This window comes from Bacillus rossius, assembly GCF_032445375.1.
Source record: "Bacillus rossius redtenbacheri isolate Brsri chromosome 9 unlocalized genomic scaffold, Brsri_v3 Brsri_v3_scf9_2, whole genome shotgun sequence".
In the NCBI taxonomy this organism is placed as follows: domain Eukaryota; kingdom Metazoa; phylum Arthropoda; class Insecta; order Phasmatodea; family Bacillidae; genus Bacillus; species Bacillus rossius.
The window spans coordinates 1,408,987-1,424,284 of record NW_026962013.1 but is presented as its reverse complement, the minus strand read 5'-3'; the positions used below and the strand labels follow the sequence as shown (position 1 = coordinate 1,424,284).

General features: G+C 40.7%; 1 protein-coding gene across 1 annotated transcript in view; it reads left to right on the top strand.

The window, feature by feature from the left end:
* LOC134543218 (tachykinin-like peptides receptor 86C) overlaps positions 1–15,298 on the top strand; it is an 84,466-nt gene that overhangs the window by 54,520 nt on the left and 14,648 nt on the right. The window contains exon 3 of the mRNA XM_063388120.1: positions 14,368–14,502. Coding sequence (XP_063244190.1) covers positions 14,368–14,502 — 135 coding nt within the window. The remainder of the gene's footprint in view (positions 1–14,367; positions 14,503–15,298) is intronic.

Sequence of the window (15,298 nt, the reverse complement as noted above, 5' to 3'; positions counted from 1 at the left end):
TCGTGTGGGAAAACAATGGTTCATCCGCGCATCCGACAGCTTCGCTGAAACAAGCGGACAATAAGACAACGAGATGAACAGACCGTCTTTCCCGTTAGTTTTAGTTCTTTTAGTTCTTTGATACTTTCAAATAATCTTCGATGTTTCTAAACTGACTTCATGATACAAATTACACGCATTATACAGCCGAGAATGACTGTGTTTCAAAGTTAAACTAAAGTTACAACTCTGAAAAGCATGTACCCTACTTTGGAGGTACATCTTGAGCGATCAGTGTATTCACAATCTACAAGTGAATCCTCAGGTAGAACTTACCTCGATTTAAACTGATATTTAAAACTTTAAATCGCAATTAATGATAATCTTGTTATGAATGTTTCTAAATATTTATAAAATTCACTACTATTTTTAAAGTTATACGTTGCACAACATAGTTTTCAGATCTTTTTTTCCCACCGGGAACCTTCGTTCCAAGCAAATAAAACCGAATTGATTTACGCTATTATTTAACATTATTCAGTTTCGGTAAATAATAAAATCGTCCAATATTTCACTGCAAACAATGATCGCATTAAAATTACAAACGCGCTTGAAATCAATTTATTGCACTAAATTGTAATTGTGGTGGCAAGGAAGGGGCTTATATTCTCTACTATAAAAGTATTTTTTTAACACAACAAAACTGTGGGTTTATAATTATTATTATACGTTTCAGTTTACTATTGAAAACTCACTCTGCAATGCAAAATAAATATTTTATATCCCAGGGACACCTAATTACTTTTGTTTCTTTTGCTGCAGCATTTATAACCACAGCAAAGCAATATCTCATTTTGCTTGCTAACAAATATTTACTTTCAAAACGTCACACTACAACAAACGAACTTTAAAATTTAAAAGAAAGAAAGGTTAAAAATTAATTATTTGACCGTGAACTTGTTCTTTAGACTTTATGAAAAAAAAGGATTTAAAAAGAAAGCCCGTCATAAAACTCAAGCACAGTTACTTAGGCGTGAATCTGCGCTAAAAACCACCCTTGTTCTTTGACAGTTCTCCGAGACGGCTGTGGATACTAGACGTCTGCTCTGAGAGAAGCTGGCGGGAGTTTTCTTTTGTCGCAGAAGGTCACTGTTCCGCTGATGAAAACGTTCATACCGACCGGCAAAAAAACAATTGTATCTTACCGCAATTGGCATTGGCTTTTTAGGTTTTATCATCGTTAGCCTCCAGTAAAATTTGGTTGAGATTCGAAAAAAAAACTACGACAGCTTGGAAACTAGTTTTATTATAATACTGAAAAATAATAATTTCTGCAAATCCTAACTGACATTTAATTTGAATGGGGCTATCGAAAAACCGGTTATTTCTAAATTGAAAGAAAATAATTGTGTATGGAAGTATTTTTCCAAAGTAATGATATATAAAAATGACAACCGTATAATTTGGGATGTTAAAAGTTGAAGTATTAAGCCCCCGGAACCGGCATAAAAAATTCATTTTCATAACCGCTAGACTTGAAACTGAACCCTTAAAGTTAATTCCAGTGAATGGTCAGCCCACTGCCTGGAGCATCTACCCCCCAGTAAGTCCAGCTGATATCTGACTGCAATGGCTCGTTGGTAGAAAGCATAACAATTACGAAATTTAATTGTAAAAAATATACTTTTCTGATAATTTAAGATGTCATTTTTAAGAAAATAATTTAATAATTATTTAGCAGAAAAACCTGTAAATAGTTGAAACCGATTTTTAAGGTTATTTTATGGAAATCGAGAAACCTTAAACGTAGACATAGTTACTGTTAAAGAAACTTTTTAATGTAAAACCAAACAAATTGTTTTTAAATTATGGTTACACAAGCTTTGTGTAATATTTCCGTTCAGAAGTTCTAATGAATTTAATTAGTTTTGAGTTACTGTAGTTCAATGTATAAAAATTAACAAACTGAAATTATTTGAAGGTTTTTTGATTATGGCGCTTAAACACAGCGGAAGTGGGACACAGAAGTTATTGCACCCATTGCGTATATGGTTGGCCTACATATTTCCCTCCAATAATTGTGTATGAAATATTAATTATGTGCTTTTTGCAAAACATTAATTATCTTCCGTTCCTTTTATTTAGTTTCGGTTGAAGCTATACAATCAGCCTTTGACAAAAATGAGTTTGAAAATGAGTTAGATTACTTTGCATCCTTGAACATGATAATTATTTAGTAAAAAAATAAATTGTTTGCTTGCATTAAAAAAATGTATTAATTTCGAAACGAAAAACTTATTCTTTTGTTGAGTTTCTGTGAAAAAGCCATTTAAGAAAAAAAAAAGCACAAAGCACAAAAAAATAAAAGGCCCGAGATTAGGCAGCTCGTTGTGCGCGCATGAATAACATTGTGCGCCGGGCTCCTGAATATGAGCCAGGCGTCGCTCATAACTCACTCCGCCCAGAGCTTTCCACGAACAGTTTCTTTGCTATAAGAGTTACAAGAGTTAAGTCAGATTCAATTTTTTTTTCATTTATTAGAACAATATTCTCGCCACAATATAGAGAGTTGCTGTGTTACGCGAACAGCCAGCCTCCAGACACAAGGCCTAGAGCAGTTGGACTGGACGTCCTAACTGCCTCGTGTTCACCGGCCAGTGATCAGCATCAAGATGTCAGATCAGTTCATGTGACAAGACAGAAGCGACCTCTAAGGAATGGACGCCATCAGGCACTGACTGTTCGTTGGGCTGTTGTCGCTGCGTTGACCAAGATTGTTGTTCGTCTGTTTTCACTGCTCTTGTTGCTACTGACTCGTCATTGTCAGCTCACCGGGTCCATCTGTGCTCTGATATTTCTCTGACAAAATTCCGTCCACGGAATCACACGAGCTGTCCAGGCGTCAGTTGGTACTGACTTGTTCTCATTGTGTGTACGTATTCATTTTCATTGTCCATTCCTGAGGTTTGTTCTGTGACTTTCGGTGAAACCAGTAATGGCGCTATGTCCACGAAGTTGTTTTGAATCTATAAACCCCACTGGCAGAATCATTCAGAGAACGTAGAAATGGCACAGAAGTAAATGTAGATACGCATGCGTGATAACAACTTGGCTGCGCCACAGAAAGGTTTATCCACTTCCGTACAGGGCCGGCGCGTCCATATAGGCGAACTAGGCAACCGCCCAGAGCGCCAAGTAGCTGGGGGCGGCGCAGCACGACACATAACAGCTGATATAATATGTTTAACGATTATTGAAACTAGATGAAAATTGATTTTTGTAACAGTTTGGAATGTTTATATTGATATAAGTAATTATTTTAAGTCCACGGTGACCTGTTTATGATTTGTAATAAGTAAAAAAAAGTATAATAAATATAGTTTAAAAAACTAAAGAAACATGCTTTTAAAGATTATCAAACTAAAAAGTAAAAAATAATTTTAAAATTAAATTTATGACAATAGTATATAAGCAATACTAGTATAAATGAGAAAAAAGCTTGAGGCGCTTTGTGCCATATTTTTTGAATATTAAGTGCCCCATGCTTTTTTCTCATTTATACTAGTATTGCTTATATACTATTGTCATAAATTTAATTTTAAAATTATTTTTTACTTTTTAGTTTGATAATCTTTAAAAGCATGTTTCTTTAGTTTTTTAAACTATATTTATTTTTAACTTTTTAGTTTGATATTCTTTAAAAGCATATTTTTTAGTTTTTTAAACTATATTTATTTTTAACTTTTTAGTTTGATATTCTTTAAAAGCATGTTTTTTTAGTTTTTTAAACTATATTTATGTATAATTATCATAGGGAAATGAGTTACCGACACTACCTATTACCATCTGAGATAACTATTTGGAGTTGCAACGTCACAAAGAAATGGTAAAGTCTCTACGAATCATTTGCAGTTAGATGTATGGATATAATATTAGAATTTACCGGGGGAAAAAAAAACATTTTTTTTTTCGGCGTGGCCGGGAGTAGAACCCACGATCTTTGAATCCGAAAGCTGACGTCACAGAAGTCGCGCGCCTTAGACCGCTCGGCTAACGAACGTAATGAAATGGGTGGGACATTTTACAGTGATGAGTCACTCACTCTTAGTCGAAAGAGTTACAGACGGACAGACAGAGTTACAGACGGACAGACAAACATACAGGTGAAGCTAATATAAAGCATGTAAAAAAAACACAAGCCTGCTTACATTTGATTGTTGACAAAATCTTAGGCTTACGTGATGTATTTTGAGGCAAGGAAATAATTTTTTTGGGGTGTCCGGCCGGGGGGGGGGGGGGGAGGCATTAAGGTTTTTCGCCTTAGGGAGCCAATTTACCTTGCACCGGCCCTGGTTCCGTATTAGGTCTGACCTAGAAGATTTGATTCAGTGGATTTTGAAAAGAATAGTTCTCGGAAGCCAGCGTCGCCAGACGTAGCAAATGCTCGGCGCTGAGGCGAAAGGAACAACTTCACGCCCGCATGCCCAACCCGGGACACACCTGGGGGGTTTGGGTGCTCGTTCAGGGAGTTGACGGCCTCGGGAAGCGGGTCGTAAAGCCAGGCGCCCACGTCACTGCCTTGTCGCCGCAACTCAGTTGCCAGTCACCACCTGCTGTCGGCGCCAGCGCGGGGGTGTGTACCACCCCTCTCACCCACACACACCTGCACCTGGGTGGGCGGCGACAGTCTCCACGGTCTAACAGCAGCCTCAATCCTCTGCCGCGTCAACACCGTAGCTCGGCTTCTGGGTTGTAGCCGCAGTCATTGGCGAACAATTCACCGACGTTTCGGTCGACATTGCAGTCGCCATCATCAGGGAGCAGTTTACCTACTGTACTGCTCCCTGATGATGGCGACTGCAATGTCGACCGAAACGTCGGTGAATTATTCGCCAAGGACTGCGGCTACAACCCAGAAGCCAAGCTGCTTCAGACAATGGCTGAGAAAGCCTGCGAACATTATAAAATTAAACTTAAGCCAAAATGTTCGTAAGGCATAATGCTCATGTACCTGTAGGCTCTCAGCCTAAACAAAAACTGTTGCTTACCAAAATAAACAGCGTCCGGAAGATTTAAGAAGGGCCTGTAGTTATTAGTAGTTGATGAATAAAAAAATAAAACTCGAATTCATGTAATTTTAATGCAAGCCAAAATTTTGGAAATGGCATTGCGATTTCCTCAATAAAATGCCGGGATACGGTCAAGCGATTTAATTTGCTACAGCTTGAATACATATGTAAAAAAAAATAAAAATATAATTTGACACAAAAATTTACTACCCATGTCGAGTGAAACGGAAATAAAAAATTATAGTATCCTAAATATTCGTCACTCGTAACAAACCTGAAAAAAGCAAAGATTATTCAAGCATTAAAATTTATAAAAATATATATTAACCAGCTTCAAAAAAGGCATAAAAATCAAACGCTCATACATTATATTTCTTTCTGGAGTTCATCACCCATGTTGTCAACCTGACTTGCTCTTAAGACCAAATTTACCAGGTTTAACTAATTTTTCTAAATGTTTATTATGAATAAATTTGCCCCGCCTTTGAAGTGGTTCTCCTTAATTAAATGTTGGAACACATAGGGGAACTAACGCTTTTCACATTGTTCCTAGCTGAAGGGACATATCGGTACATCTGCTTGTATTTTATCACCGTCGCTGGCTGGAGCATCATTTGACGTGGGTACGACGCCAGTGTACGCTTCATATATTTTTTTAAATAAAATAGAGTCACAGTGACGAAAAAAGGAGATCGAAAAAGCTATTTTAAAAATTAAAATGAATAAAATGAACAGTAAGAGCGGCCACGGCGCAAAGCTCGGAGCTGGCTCGTACTGCAGCCGGCTCCGAGCCAGACTCGCACTCCAGGACCGCTGACGTATACAGTGACGTCACTCTCAGTGATGGTCAGCCCACGTCTGCGCTCCAACTGAACCGGGTTTAACGAGCACTTCGTCGGTATTAAATGATTCTGAGCTCACTTCAGACTCGCGAATATACGTCATATTGTAGTCTTCAAGTTAAACGCTGCAATTAATAGAACAAGGAGAGATAGCAGGCGCGGTAGCCAGCCGTCGTCAACCACGAAGCTGCCGCGCCAATGACGCCCTTAAGCGCACGGCTGGCGAGCCGCTCAGCCGCGCAATTAATCGTGTTCTCGTAATCCCGCGGAGCGTCGCTTTAAGGCCCTTCTGCGCGGCTCGACACCGCGACCTGCGCTCCGAACACGAGGCGCTCTGCCGCCGACTGTGTCTGCCCAACGAGCCAGCCACTTCCACGTCGACTAACCACCTGCCACCCCGCCTTCCTCCAACCAATCAGCCGTCATCTGACGTTAGAAAAAATATTTCAAAGCAGTCATGAGGACTGACGACAGAAGTGAAAACCTTTTTCGCAATTTTTACGGAAAAATATTATCACACAACAAATTTGTTTTATCACGTTAGTAAAATAACTACTAAATTACTATAAATTACGCATTGCATAGTAATTGTAGGTATTAAAAAAATAAATAATGATGTTCTTAATTTGTAGGTTATATTGCTACAAAGACTCCGTTTTCTTCGTTATTCAAACTATATATCTATATGAGAATATTAATATATGTTAAACTCACATTTTACTGCACAGTAATTGTATACTTAAGATTCAAAAGCGCAATAACTTATACAAATAGGAACAGTTATACGTCACGTGACCATGTCGATGACGACTAACATGAATTTACTCCCTATCCAAACCTTCCCATAGAATTTTTCAATTCAATAAAGAGAACGCTACTATCTACATCAGATATAGCCAGTAGTTTTCCTCCTCTTTTGAACGTCAAGTATGCATGATGGGGGATGGAAGAATTGTTTTTAAATCGGTAATAGACAGTTACATTTTACATTAATCTTAATTTTAACGCCAAGTGTGAACAATTTCATAAATAAATACCAATATCCTGTTTTAACGTATGGGAAAGGGAAACGGAATGGTTTCTAAAACCTCTTGTGGACAGGAAGATCAGATAAAGCAGTAGATTCCCTCTTGTTATTTAACATTAATTGTGCTTATATTTTATTTATTTGTACCAAAATGATGCTTTAAGGAATGAAAGAAGGGGATGAAGTGGTTTTTCAAAATCTCATGTAGGCAGTGACCTCACACATTTTCCTAAATTATAAGTTGAACAGTAATTTTATTCTTATTTTGAATGTCAGGTGTAGAGATTTTCATCAAGAAGAACCAAATTTCTGCCTTAAAGGATGGGAAATTTTTTTTGTCATTGCGTTTTTTTCTAAAACAGTTAAAGACCGTAATTTTCCCCTTAATTAGAACGCAGAGTGTGCTAAATTTCACCAAAAAGTACGAAAAATACTATTTTAGATTATGAGAAAAGTGTATGGGGGTGTATTTTTATTTAATGTAGACAGTGGCCCATCTCGTTTTTTTTTTAGAAATAAATTAGACACAGTAATTTTACCCGTATTTTGAATGCAAAGTGAACGAAATTTCATCAAGTATTGTTGAAGTTCTTTTTTAAGGGGTGGGAACGGGGAATGAAGGCGGTTTTCCGAACTCTCACGTAGACAGCGACCTCATTGTGTTTTGAAGGTAATGTGTGCAAAGTTTCAACTCAATCGTATGAACGATGAGCGTGCGCATAGACGAACAAAATAGAAGACAAACACACCGTCATTTTTTAAATATTTAATATCAAAAAATTAATTGTATTAAAAGGGGTAGAACGCATACCCCTGACAGATCTAGGCATCGGCTGTTTGTTATGTCTCACGTCAGAGATCTTATCTATTTTAAAATAATCTTATTAAAAGAGGACGGTAGCTTACCCCTGACAGAGCTAGCATTGGCTATCCGCATTACCGGACTGCTTTGCGAGGTCCCCTAATTCTCTTGTTCGCAGGCGCACTAATGCACGCCCCAGATTTAATCTGTTATTACAGATCTATTCTCCAGATCTATCCCACAGGAACCGTGCGATTTTCGGGATATAAAGTAGCCTGAGTCCCTCTCCGGCCCATAAAATTGCTCGTAACAGAGATTGGATGTTATACATCACTGGCGAGTATTTTAGTAGTTAAAAAAACAATTGTTACAAAATGTTTTCTCTGGCTAATTCCATTTACAGAGGCCAAAAGTTATATCCCTCCAAACTTCTCTAATACAACACAGGGGCAAGTTAAGTATGCAGGACGGCGAGTACATAGCAGTACATATACTTGAAATCGGTCACGGCCCAAGTATTTGGGGCTGTTATCGTCAGTTATTATTGAACCAACTGCGGCATGGAGTCACTGTGAGTGGCTGCAGTTGTAACTAATGGTGACTTCGACGCGGGTACAAAGTTAGGATCTGTGGTTTATTAAGGCATCAGATAAAATAACACATCTGCACTGCAAGATATGGCCATTTTTAAAAATCTGAGATGGCGGGGTTTTATGCCTCTGAAATGTGGCACCGTCTCCCGTGTCACACCCCGGTCAGTCTCTGACCACACGAGTCACTGGACAGTTCCGCGGGCCTTGCGTGGGAAACTCGCCCTTACGGAACTTGCAGCAGTGAACCTATCATTACAAGAGTAGTTTTAGAACCATCTAAACTGCGAATTTAGAGTTTGCTAGTTCAGGGCACGTAAATTCGTCCATCGCGATGGTGAAAACAAAGAGCTTGCGTCTATTTAGATGATCCTTTGTTACTCTAACAGAGGATGAATACGTAACGTGAGTATACATACGTTATTATCAAACAGCTGTGTGAGTTAACGTATTTAATTTGATGTTTGAGTATCGTATTTTTGCCGGGTGGACTTCACCTGCCAATCGCTAACTGCGCATGCGTGCTCGTGAGCGAGTGAGGAAGAGAACGTCGTGTTTGCTTCGTGAAACATGCAAACATTCTGCGCTCCAGGCATTTCACCTTTGTCATTCTTCTGCAGTTGCAGACAGCGGTGGAGTTACAGCCGTGTTGAGTAAACAAAACCCTGCGGTTGTGCGGGTACAAGCGATCAGCCATTCAAACGTTAAAATAAAAAAAGTAAAAAAAAATAGTTGTTTGTTGAAAATGTGAACTAGGGTAAATCAACTCTCTTGTTATTTTTTCCCCTCTCTTTCAAATATATATTTTTTAAATGGAAATGATTTTAATCTTTGTACAGTAGCCTGTCGGAAATTAATAGGAAAAATTAAAATCATGGTTTTCCTTCTTCGTTTTGACAATGTGCCTCGGTAATGTGTTTTTCAACGCACCACTGAGAGTTGATTTTTTTTTTCTCTGCGTCAATAGAAACGGATAGTTTTTGAAAGAAATTATTTCCGTATGCAAATGCAACACCATCTTTATTTTAAGACTACGTACATGACCTAAGAAATAATCTTTTAAAATGTATCAAGATATGTTTCTTTGTGTAACTGAATTTGCAAATAAATTTAAATTCCTTTTTGAAATTACAGTTTTACAGTAGATAGGTATAGTATATGTTCCAATTACTGTAAAGCCAACTTGAGTTTTTAATATACTGACTCCTCAATCCAGTTCAATTTCAACGTACTTAGCAGCGGCCGAAAAATATATTTTGTTGTTTTGTTTCATTAACGTCTTGACAAAGAGATCGGAGAATGATACATACAACAGCCCGTCTCGGTGATAAATAATTTAGGTGACGTATTGCTGTCCTCGATGGATCTTCTTCTTAGAAAAAGAAGTCAGGTAATTTAGCCAAGAAGACTTCCGAGGCATAAACAAAGGGATTCCGAACGACAAACACGTAAAAATGCCAGGTACGGGAGAGTGTAGGAAGAAGGGAGGGGGGAAAGGCAGTGGATGGAGACTTCCAAAGCAATCAACATCAACCGACTTTGGAAATAAAATGAAGTGTTTTACGGGCGGAAGCGCTCCTAGGTGGAACATTTAGAGGCTATACATACATTCTCCGGAACATAAAACTGTCTCGTAAAGAGTTTATAGAGAGATCGTCTCGCCTCCACTGGTGAATACTTCATTGTTCTGTTTAATTTTTTGCTCGTTTGATTTTGTTTCCCCATGGCTGCGGAGAATTGAGTCGTGTCCGCGAACCAGCGGAGTGTCCTCGGGTTATTCCGCGGGAGATCGGGTCAGCCTTCCTCTGAACTGCCCAAGGCCTTCGCCTGGCGATGCCTGGGGCAGGTCTCTAAGGGCGACCCCCGCTGCCGCTTCAGGCTCAGCGTCGCCTCTACGACCGAGACACTCGAGCGGCTCAGTGTGCCGGGTGACGTCGGCAGCTCACGATGTCTCCTCGCGCTCGGCGCACCCGGGTTCCTCGTGGTCCCGTCAGAGACTAGCTCCGCTGGTCGGCTGGTTCACTCCAGCCCGCAGGTCGGCTGGTTCACTCCAGCCCGCAGGTCGGCTGGTTCACTCCAGCCCGCAGGTCGGCTGGTTCACTCCAGCCCGCAGGTCGGCTGGTTCACTCCAGCCCGCAGGTCGGCTGGTTCACTCCAGCCCGCAGGTCGGCTGGTTCACTCCAGCCCGCAGGTCGGCTGGTTCACTCCAGCCCGCAGGTCGGCTGGTTCACTCCAGCCCGCAGGTCGGCTGGTTCACTCCAGCCCGCAGGTCGGACAGACAGCCCGACCCCACGTGACCTGGGCTGACCCCGGCACCGCCGCGTCGTGGGTCACCGAGCACCGGGCAGATGAACCTGGGACGCTCGGATTAATAAGTTCCAGTAAATTTGCTTGCGAATCCGTCGTTCCTATAAAGGCATCCCCGTCTGTTAAACATGCAGCTGTCATTTAGCTGGAGAGAAAGATAAAAGTGCTAAAGGTGTTATTACCCAGTCCCACTATGCACAGAGGTTCAAGAGGATAGGAGAGGTTGCGCCGTGCATGAATGAAGAGAATATAAAACAATAATAATAGAATCTGAACGACTTGACAGAATTTTACGGTTTTTTTTTTTGGCTATATATTTTCATCACGGATGTACAGAAATAATCAATAAAGTTTCTAATTAAAAAAATGCAAAAAGTTATTTCATAAAATAAGGGCTTGACACCAAAAAAAAACAAACAAATATGAAAACACACCCAGTCTCTCACCCTCTTCGCCGATGTCGCACTTCCCTTCACTCGCGGAACTCTCGGAACTCCCGCGGAGACCGGCGTCGCTGCTTTCACACTCTTGGAAGACTTTCTGGAACCGACTGAAGGGTTTGGAAGTGTCGCTTCACCTTGGGCCGACCCGACGCCCGAAAAGTCCAGAAAGACGGCGTTTATTCGCGCCAATCCGCGCGGCGGCTTCGGGAAAACCCGCAGAATTGCCAGACCGCTAAAAATGGTCATTGACAATGGCCTGAGGCGTGACGGTGCGAGGGTGTGCTGAAGGGGGGGAGGGGGTAGCGGGGACCCTTGTGATCCGGCCAGGCACGCGTGGCATGCCTCACGTCAGTGGACGGCGTGTGAAGTCAGTGGCCTGGCGGGGCCACCAGCCAGCTCCAGACCTGGCGCGCGTCGCGGTCCTGTCTCTCGCGTTGGTAACAGTATATTCACCTTCTTTGTTTATAGAGATTATTTGTGATTTTTTAAATAATTTTACAATAATTTTTCATATTTATTTTTTTATTTCCAAGTTCCTATTTTATGGAAAACCGTTCACAATTAATTTTTTTTTAGCTATTCGCTGTATTAACTATTTTTTTGTGCATTCAGGTGTCCGTGATGGAAATATCCGGCCGACAAAACCAACCCCATTGAATTGTCAAGTCGTTCAGAGTTTATCATTGTTTTAATATCATCGTCATTATCATGATGCAACATTTCCTACTACCTTAACATGACGCAAGTCCTTCACTGTTACCTGTGTGCCGAGTCGGTGTAATGTTGAGTCATCCGGGCCGTAGGTGGGGGGGGGGGGGGGGGGGTTGTGATTGAACACACGACGCTCAACTCTCTTGAGGCGTAACCCACATGAATCGCCTTTAGGGAATTCACTTCGTCCTAACCGTGTTTGCAATGCCACGGAAGAATGTGGGTCAAATGAGAGCCGTGCAGGCATGATCCACGGCTATTGATCTGGCATCGCGACTCAGCGGGATCTGGGAAAGTGATCGAGGGCGAGGGGATGGGAGGGGATACGTGTCGTTAATTGTCAGCCACAGGTGCGCTGAGCCGAGGTTGTCAGCTGACAGCCTTTATGGTCCTGCTGCTCGGAGAGAGTAGTTCTCTGAACGCGGCGCAAGCGATTCCCGCCCTTGTGGCGCCAGACACCGAGATTACTTGTTTCTGCAGTCACACACCCGGGTCCCGGCTAGACATTACACTTCTCTTTCTGATTACTGAAGAAAAAATACTATTCAAGATCACTCTCTGGCCAAGGAACAGCCATCCCAAGAGAACCTATGGAAGACTCAGAAATTCCTACCTGACGAGCTCAGTAAATGTGTGGGTGAATATAATAAAACGTGACTCGATGCCTAGCATTGCTAAAATTGGAATATTTAATCAAACAAAAAAAATTATGTTTAGAGAAACGAAAACCAAAAAAATATATAGAAACAAAACTAGAAAACTCTAGATAAAACATATCTGGCTGGCTAAGTACTGGGTCGCTCAAGTACACAAACACGTTATTATGACAACATAAATTGACAAGTTATCATACTTAAGATTTAAATAAATGCAGGTTTATAAATATTAGTAATAAAATGTTTACAAGATATAGATAGAAACATAGATACATAGAGATATATAAAATATATATATGTATAGAGATATAAAGAGAGATAGAGGTATAGATAGAAATAGAGAGATATAGAAAGATGCTTTGTACATGTGTACCCACTTCAAATAAATTACAAAAAAATAAAAAAAATATGGAAAGAGGCATGCCGTGCATTATCTAGTTTTGAAATAAACACTGTGAATGATGAATGATACTTCAAATTGTTCATGAACTTGTTCCTTCCGAATTAAACTGCAATTTCCGTCCGCATGTGGCTGCCGACCCTGCCTTTCCCCTTCCGAAACTACCGTCCCTTCCCCCCGCATAACGGTTCACGGCTCAATAGGCCATTATCCCCTCCGAGGGCTTATTCCCTTCTCCTTCCTTAGGAAGACCATTACTACTGAATGTCGCAGAGCGAATTTCACGAAGCAGCGGCTGTCTGTTTCTCCAGAGTCGCTGCGGTACCAGACAGACACCTGCCCATTTCGAACAGACGTTGAGAACTGACATAGAAATGACTAAATGACACCGCCGCCAATCCATATTGTAGCGCGACTGCAATGGCTGGTTCGTGTTTCCAACTGAAGACAGTGACACGACAGTGATCTACGCTCGACGTAGACGGACTGATTGCAGTGGTTCGGTGTCTAGTAGACGTTAAAGAGTCCTGTGCCTTGTTACTGAGACTCGACCCCTCCTTTTGTTGTGGTGTGAGCATTCTCTCTTTGAAGTTTCTATATTTGGGCGTTTAATGATATGTTTGGTTACAAATAAATTTTTGTTGACATATGAACGCGTACTGCATACTAGCTGATTTTCATAAAAAGTCAAGTCATTTATAGATTATTGATAGTTTTTTTTGTTTAACGAACTGCGTTATAGTCATTATGTAGAATTTTATTGTAATTATTTTACAACTAGCCACTGCATAATATTTTACTTGAATGGCCACATTTTAAAAATGTTTCTTAATAGAAATCTGAAATAAGGAATTAAATAAATCCCATCGTAGCGAGAGTGGTCAAGCTTAAAGTGTAGTATTCTAAATTATTCCGCTTCTAATATTTCGTATTTTTGCAGGTGGTTTTAACTAAATACAAAACATACCCATATTTAACTGTAAATAAAAGGTCCCTTTTCAATAAAAAAAATGTCCATGATGAGTGTATTTTATTAGCTTAATGGCAAATTTGTATGTCAATCACAGCATGGAATCATGTGATATTCAGTTTTGATAGACCGTTCGTATGTAGGCTGCAGCATCAACCCTTTATTTTTAATATTTCCTTCCTTCATAAATTAAAATAAGGCTTTTCCAAAAAAAAACCTCACAGAAACCTTATATTCCCAGGGTTTTGGGAATTATTGCTTAATGAATGCTATAGTGAAAATAAATTGTCTGCAGACTAAAGCCTCACAAGAACGGTCAAGCGAAAACTGCATAACAAACTATACCATGGTTCCAGTACATGCTAGTAATGACGTGATATTTGTCCAGTCAGTTTTGAGAGAAAAATAATTTTGCAAAAAAAAAATTAATGTGGTTATATTATAACTTTATTGAAACGCATGTGCCAAAGCTCGGACTGCTGGAGGCTGCTCCCGGGCAGCTTGCACTGGCAGGCGAGTGAGAGTGTGAGAGTGAGAGTGTGAGAGTGAGTGTGAGAGTGCAACTGCGCAGGTACCGCGCCATCGTGAGACCCCTGCACCACGGACTGACGCGCGGCCGAGCCAGGACGGCTCTGCTGGTCATCTGGGTGGCTAGCGGCTCTCTGGCGGCGCCCTGCCTCGCCTACTCCAGCGTCATGACGCGCAGGTCTGCTTCCCGCCTGCCCTTACCAATTACATCAGTGATAGACACTCTGTTCATGCACTTCTTCTAATGTGTTTATACAAGTGAGTTTAGTTTGTACTTCATTAGGCGCGTTATGAAGAATAATGTTGGGGGACGCACCACAACGCCGAAATACACTAACGCCGAAAAATGTCATTGCAGGACTGCCACAAAGGTTAGGTTAGGTTAGGTTAGACTAGGACTCTGGGCCAATGAAAAATCTTTAACAGAAGAATTAGCGAATCACGATCATTCCGGTCAACAGGTGTTACGAGTCGGTAACCAATCAGCAGATGTAATTTGCACGAGTGCATAGAGGATCATGGAGTCTATCCTTTAGGGATTTGAAATCGCGAATTTTACAGGTCTCTACGTGATGCACGTGGGTGTCGTGATGTCTGCATGTAGAGGCCGATTTGGTGTTCTCTCTCAATAATTAAGTTAGGTTAGGTAATATTACGCTAGGTTAGGTTAGGTTAGGTAAGGTTAGGTTTGATTGTGGTATTTCGGCGTTAAGGTACATTTAAGAAACACACACAAATTCATTCAGTTGTTATTTCGGCGTTGTGGTACACAGCAGTTTTCTAGATGTCGGCGTTGTGGTCAATTTTGACATTCGGCGTTATGGTATTTCGGCGTTGTGATAACGACCCAAAATGTTGTGGCGAAAATTTGTAATAATTGGCATAGATATTATTTAAACCTAAATTCCCCAATATAATTTTTTTTTTTTAGCCCATTGTTCACCCTGATCAAATATTTCCTACTAGAGTCCCGC